The sequence below is a fragment of the Artibeus jamaicensis genome, unplaced genomic scaffold, assembly GCF_021234435.1.
Source record: "Artibeus jamaicensis isolate MK-2021 breed Jamaican fruit bat unplaced genomic scaffold, CSHL_Jam_final contig_3230, whole genome shotgun sequence".
Lineage (NCBI taxonomy): Eukaryota > Metazoa > Chordata > Mammalia > Chiroptera > Phyllostomidae > Artibeus > Artibeus jamaicensis.
The window spans coordinates 1,283-8,755 of NW_026521764.1; the positions used below are offsets into that span (position 1 = coordinate 1,283).

Genomic DNA, 7,473 nt, shown 5'->3' on the forward strand with positions numbered 1-7,473 from the left:
GAGCGGGGAAAGGGAGAGAGTCCAGAGCCCTCCCCATACCCGCGGCGGCACTCAGTATGGGGGTGAAAGTTTGGCGCCAAGACCGGATGGCGCCGCCATTTTGCTGGAGACGGTCGCGCCAAAACCAGGTGGCGCCGCCATTTTGCCTCTCAGGGAGGTGCCACCGGCTCCAGACGCCCCATCACATGCACCACCGCGGCTAATATATGTCCCTTTCTCAACCAGTGATCTATACAATTGGAAACTGCAAAATCCCCCGTTTTCTGAAAAGCCACAGGGATTAATTTCCCTGTTGGAGACCATATTTAGAACCCACCAGCCGACATGGGATGATTGCCAGCAAATTTTACAAACTTTGTTCACTTCAGAAGAAAGAGATAGAATCATGAGAGAAGCTGTTAAAGCAGTTATGGGAGAAGAAGGGGAAACCGCGGGAGGGAGGAGGGAAGTATTAGACATATTACCTGAGCAACCCCCAGATTGGGACCCCAACACGAGTGGGGGAAGGGACGCACTACTCCAATATCGCCGGGCTCTGTTGAGGGGGGGTGAAGGCAGCGGCTAGGAAACCAACGAATTTCAATAAGGTTAGTGAGGTAGTACAAGGGAGAGAAGAGTCCCCCGCCAGTTTTCTAGAAAGGCTAATTGAAGCCTACCGAGTGTACACTCCACTAGACCCCCAGGCCCCCTGAGAACAGGCGACTTTTGAATATCGCTTTTGCAACCCAGGCAGCCCCCGACATTAGAAAGAAATTACAGAAGATTGAAGGATTTGAAGGAGAAAATATTAGCAAGCTTTTAGAGATTGCACAGAAAGTATATGTGAAAGGACCCAGAGATAGGAAAAGCGAAAGAGGTAGCAAAGATCTTAATTGCAGCCCAAGTAGACCCGAAGAAAAAAGGAAAGCCAAAAGGCCAGTGGCCAAGAGTAGACAAAGATCAATGCGCCTTCTGCAAGGAAAAGGGGCACTGGAAGAAAGATTGCCCTAAACTGCGGGCAAAGGAGGTCAGTCCTGCGGTACTGCTTCAAACCTTAGATTGACGGGGCCAGGGCTCTATACTTGTTGGCTCCCAGGAGCCCATGGTCACCTTGAATGTCGAAGGGAAACCAGTAGACTTCCTGGTCGACACGGGAGCCACATTTTCTGTGTTGAAGCAACCTCGGGGGCAGAGCCAAAAGGCAACCACAAAAATTATAGGGGCAACGGGTAAGGCCGAAGCATATCCCTGGACAACTGCCAGGATCACCAACTTGGGGCAAGGAACTATCACTCACTCCTTTTTAGTCATTCCAGATTGTCCGTACCCGTTACTTGGGAGAGATTTGTTACAGAAACTTCATGCCACCATAAGCTTCAAGCCATCCGAAACACTTGAGGAGACGAGTGTAGAAGTGACGGTCCCTCTGTCCGAGGAGTACTTGCTGGCGATACTCCCGGACGGCGAGGGAGAAGGAAAACAGGATCCTGAAAAGACTGCAAACGCAAGTACCAGGGGTGTGGGCGGAAACAAACCCACCTGGGTTGGCTGTCCACCAACCGCCGGTGCTGGTCCAGCTGGCCAGTACAGCCCAGCCGGTCCGGATCAGACAGTACCCTGTCCCAGCACGAGCCAGGCAGGGAATTGCGGGGCACCTGCAACGCCTATTAGAGGCAGGCATTCTGAGAAAATGCCAGTCTGCATGGAACACCCCCCTTCTCCCTGTCCAAAAACCTGGGACCCAGGACTACCGACCGGTACAGGACTTGCGGGAAGTAAACGCTCGAGTCGAGACAATACACCCCACTGTGCCAAACCCGTATACCCTCTTGAGCTCGTTGCCCCCGACTCATACCCACTATTCTGTTCTGGATTTAAAGGACGCTTTCTTTTGTATACCTCTGGCCCCCAGAGTCAGGAAATTTTTGCCTTCGAATGGAATGACCCTGATAATAGACTAACTGGGCAGTTCACATGGACCAGACTGCCCCAAGGGTTCAAAAACTCACCAACCATTTTCAATGAGGCCCTGAGTAAAGATCTCCAGGAGTTCAGGAGAACTCATCCTTCAATAGTCCTCCTCCAGTATGTAGATGACATCTTGGTGGCAGCCCAGACACAGGAGGAATGCGAATCAGCTACACGAGACCTGCTCCGAGACCTCGAAAGAATGGGCTACCGAGTGTCAGCCAAAAAGGCTCAAATCGCGACTCAAACCGTGAGTTACCTGGGGTATGACCTGAAGGGAGGACTGAGGGCCTTGTCAAATCAGCGAATCCAGACAGTCCTACAGATTCCCGAACCGACCACCAAGAGACAGGTGCGGGAATTCCTGGGGGCTGTGGGCTATTGTAGACTGTGGATATTGGGTTTTGCAAACATAGCAAGGCCCTTGTATGACCTAACCAGAGGCAAGGAGGACTCCTTCACGTGGACTGAGGAAGGGAGACAAGCATTCCTGGCCTTGAAGGAGGCCTTGGTCTCAGCCCCAGCCCTTGCTTTGCCCGATTTAACCAAGCCCTTCCAGCTATACGTCGCTGAGAAGGAGGGTACGGCCCTAGGCGTCTTGAGTCAGACTCTGGGCCCATGGAAGAGGCCTGTAGCCTACCTGTCAAAGAAACTTGATCCTGTAGCGTCAGGATGGCCGGCCTGCCTGAGAGCTATTGCGGCCACGTCGCTGCTAGTTAAAGAAGCAGGCAAGTTGACCCTAGGGCAAGACATACAAGTTATAGGAGAACACTATATCGAGCAGGTCCTACGGGCCCCCCCTGACCGGTGGTTGTCTAATGCGCGGCTGACGCAGTATCAGGTACAGCTGCTGAACCCTCCAGCAGTGCAGTTCCTCAAGACTACTGCCCTGAACCCAGCTACCCTGTTGCCCGTACCAGATGCCAAGATCGTCCATAGCTGCACCCAAGTCCTAGACACGGTAACTGGCTCCCGCCCGGACTTAAGAGATCAGGCATACGAAAAGGCAGACCTGACTCTCTTTACTGATGGGAGCAGTTTTATCAAGGATGGACAACGGTACGCAGGGGCAGCAGTGACCACAGGAGATAAGGTCCTGTGGCGGAAAGCGTTGCCGGCAGGCACCTCTGCGCAAAGAGCGGAACTGATAGGGCTGACCAGGGCCCTAGAGATAGCGGAGGGGAAAGTAGCCAACATCTATACTGACAGCCGTTATGCTTTTGCAACCGCCCATATTCATGGGGCCATCTACAGAGAGAGAGGTCTCCTAACTGCAGGAGGAAAGGACATTAAAAACCGAGAAGAGATCCTCTCCCTCCTAGAGGCCATATGGTTGCCCAGGAAGGTCGCCATTATTCATTGTAAAGGCCACCAGAAGGGGGGTTCCCCGGTCATAAGAGGAAACAACCTAGCCGATGCTACTGCCAGGGAAGCTGCCATGGACCCAGAAAGTAGTTTGCTTCCCCTGATTCCTCAGCCGGACCTGCCCCCAAAGCCCACGTACTCCACAGAGGAAGAGCAAGAAGGGGCAAAACTAGGAGGGATAAAAAACAAAAATGGATGGATAATACTCCCAAATACTAAGTTGTATCTACCACAAGGGGTACTAATAAAAATTGTCCAGGACATTCATACTAGTACCCACTTAGGGCAGAACAAAATAGAACAGTTGATTAGGAAGCATTACCTGGGACCACACCTGAGGGAAGTAATACACTCCATCACCTCTCGATGCAAGACTTGCGCAAAGGTAAATGCCCAGAATCAGAAGTTGCCCCGCTTCGTGAGGCACCGAGGGAACGCCCCCGGAGAACTATGGGAGATTGACTTCACCGAAATGCCTAAGGGAAAATCAGGATATAAGTATCTGCTAGTTCTAGTAGACACTTACTCCGGGTGGGTAGAAGCCTTCCCCACTAAGGGCGAGACTGCTTCCACAGTCTGCAAGATTTTAGTAAGAGAGATCATACCTAGGTATGGAATACCAATAGCTATAGGATCTGATAACGGACCAGCATTTGTCTCCAAAATCTCACAAGAATTAGCGAGTAGATTAGGTATCGATTGGAAACTCCATTGTATTTATAGGCCACAGAGTTCAGGGCAAGTAGAGAGGATGAATAGGACACTAAAAGAAACTTTAGTGAAAGTAAAAGAGGAGACCGGCGAAAATTGGGTAGAGCTGCTCCCTTTCGCCCTCTTCCGAGTAAGGTGCACTCCATACATTAAAGGTTGGACGCCCTATGAAATATTGTATGGGCAACCAGTACCCTTAATCCCTAAGCTGTCCACAGAAGAAATAGAGGTGTCTAACTATAATTTCCTCAAGTCCTTACAGGCGCTACAAGAGATCCGAGATGAGGTGCGCGCCTTCCAACAAGCCCAACACCAAGAATCTGAGGAAATAAAGGGAAAAAGGCCTAGACAGCCGGAGCCTGGACAGTGGGTATGGATCCTTAATCATCGGAGGGGAAATTTAGAACCTCGCTGGACGGGACCATATCAGGTACTGTTAAGCACTCCCTCCGCTGTACGAGTGGCGGAGAAACCCTACTGGATCCATCTGTCCCACATCAAGACTGCCCAACCACCGGAGGAAGGATCACGAACATGGCGGGTCCGACCAGATCCAGACAAACCCTTGAAGCTTGCCTTTTCACGAGCATAGGGCTTCTGATCCTTGGCGGAACTCCGGGCCAGGGCCTAGAACAACAGGAGTGGGTGCTCGTAAGGACAGCAGATGGTACAGTCATTGCTACCAATTATACTTGGGGTACAGGTCCGGTGGCCCTACGTACAGACTTCTCAAAGTTCTTTGATGACGCACTCTGTGATAGAGGGGACATGAGACTGTTACCAGAAAGTCCCCAAGCCCCACTAGAGGGTGGTACAAGAGCAGGAAGAGTTTGCAGTGAGGGTTTATCGGCCTCCTTAAACAGGGCACTTTGGTACACCCCTCATTATGGATGCCCAGAGCCCCCCTCAGGAAAAAGGCTCACATGTGGGTCACATGGAGATTATTACTGCAAGGCATGGGGCTGCGAGACCTTCACAAATGGTGGCTGGACACTGGGAGGAGGAACTGACAAACATATTCTTCTTACCCGAGATAAAAGCAGAGAACCGGGTAGAGGATGGGATGCGAACTGCGCAGCAAACAGGTGTAACCCTGCTACCGTGATAGTCTTGAACCCAGGAAATCCAGAGTGGCTAAAAGGTCATACATGGGGTCTCAGGCTCTATGTCAGAGGTACAGACCCGGGGACCTTCTTTACTGTAAGGAGGCTGCCCACTCAGGGGAGACCGTTATTAAGAGGGGGAGCGGGAAAGCTGCCACCTCGCCCACCTAAACCCACCACCAGTCCGGGAAAAGGCGAGGGCCCCTCAACGCTTGAAACACCCATAGGGGCCAGCGGAAACCAGAGTGAGCCCATAGAAAATTCACAATTCGAGGGTACGAACAACTTAAGGCCTCCCCTCGGAGAACCTAAACCCTTAATAGAGAAACCACACCACCAAGGGGATTCAGCCTTAAGTCTATTAGAGCAAGTGTTTCCATATTTCAACAATACCCAGCCCAACATAACCGAGTCCTGCTGGTTGTGCCTCAGCCCCAGACCCCCATTCTATGTAGGCTTAGGGGTTAACACCACCGGGGAGGGAGAAGGGGTGCCTGAGACAAAACCCCTTCCCGAGAACCCGAACCAGGACCAAATAAAAGACTTCCAACAGTGTACATTTGAAAGTACCCTTACATTAGCAGAATTCCATGGGCAAGGCACCTGTTATTTGTTGGCGAACTATACCCTTGCAGCCTCAAACTATAGTGACTATTGCCTTAATCAAGAGTACTTGCCGGGGAACCCTGGGAATTTGACTATTACATTAGCTCCAGAAGGACTATGGTTTGTCTGCACTCAAGGTATCTTCAAGTGTCTAGTACCAACTAACCCTGAGCTTTGTGTTAGTGCTTACATCATTCCCCAAGTATACTTATATGGAGGAAACCCCGATTTTCTGATACGTGCCCCCATTCGGGTCAGGCGGGTCCCATTGCTAATTCCTATCGTCGCCACTATCGGTGTCGTAGGGTCGGCTGCTGTAGGAGCAGGGGCATTGATCCATGGGGAAAACAGTCTCAGGGCCTTGTCACAGACTTTCTCCAAAGACGTCTCCTTACTCCAAGAGCAAGTAGAATATTTAGAGCGCCAAGTAGACTCCCTAGCAGAAGTAGCACTCCAAAATCGAAGAGGGTTAGATCTAGTATTCCTGCAACAAGGAGGAGTATGTGCAGCTCTTGGAGAAGATTGTTGTTTTTATGCCAACCACTCAGGAATAATTAGAGAAACTGTAAAAGTACTCACTAGACGACTTAAAAGTAGAGAACAGGAGGATGAGTCGTCCTCCTGGTATTCTTCCCTATCTAAGACTTCCCCTTGGCTAAATACATTGATATCGGCTCTAGCCGGTCCCTAGATCATCCTCCTATTAGCCCTGACCATAGGCCCAATAATTCTAAACAAGCTCATAGCCTTTATTAAAGATAGAATAGAAACAGTAAAACTTATGGTGTTGTCTCAGCCCTATACAATCCTCCCTCAAGAGGAGCATGAGTCAAGGGTTTGACTAATAAGAAAGAGAAGGAGGGAATGTAGAGGCCTGTCCAAATAAGGCTAGCATATAGAGGCCTGTCCAAATAAGGCCAGGAAATTTTTTAGGCGCCAACATCAGCTGCCCGCCAACAGCAGTCCAATCAGGAACTTTTGCCTTAGTTTGATTGAGCCAATAGCTAACCGCCATATCTGCTTCTGTATCCCTTGCTTGCTTGCTTGCTTGCCTGCTCCTATAAAAACCCAGTAGTTTGTAAGCCAGGCGCGACTTCCACTTTGGCGGCTCTGCGTAGCCGCGAGACTACGGTCTCGTTCGGGAAGTTCGCCCCTGCGCAGGTAAAACTTGGCCAATAAATTTACCATCACACCGTTCTCAGTGTTCGGGGATTCCTTTCGCTCGCAACTTGAATACAACACCAAACATAACCCAATTACATGATTTTAGATAAGTCAGAACCTCAATGAAACAGAAATATCAGAAGTTTAGGTCTTCCAGTTCCAAGGTCATCATTCTTTCCACAGTACTTCTTGCCTTTTTAAATATGTCCTCCCCAAGCAGATCATGTCTTGGTAGACTTATTCTCATTTGCAGCAGATGGGGGACTCTGCAGGCAAAGCTCCCCCACACTGCTATAAGGATTTTCATAAAGGCCTTTGTAGACATGTTTTATTTCTCATTTAAATACTTAGGAGTGAAATTGTTAGGTTAATGGTAAGTGTAAGGTAAACCTTATCAAACTGTTTTTGCAAACTGGCTGTACCTTTTTACACCTCCATCTGCAATATATGAGTGTCCCAGTTGCACTGAATCTTTAAGGTTAGTGTCAGGTTTAGAAGAGCCATTCTGATAGGTGTTTGCTGCTCTGTGGCTTCAGTTTGCACTTCCCTACTGACTAAAGATGTGGAAGTTCTCTGC

The 7,473-nt window shown here is 49.8% G+C and overlaps 1 protein-coding gene across 1 annotated transcript; it reads left to right on the forward strand.

Moving 5' to 3' along the window:
- The first annotated feature begins 4,791 nt into the window (after positions 1 to 4,791).
- Positions 4,792 to 6,423, forward strand: LOC128627141 (endogenous retrovirus group S71 member 1 Env polyprotein-like). Its single transcript, XM_053663633.1, has one exon. It carries the CDS (start codon positions 4,792 to 4,794, stop codon positions 6,421 to 6,423), a length of 1,632 nt encoding a protein of 543 aa, XP_053519608.1.
- Positions 6,424 to 7,473: the final 1,050 nt, after the last annotated feature.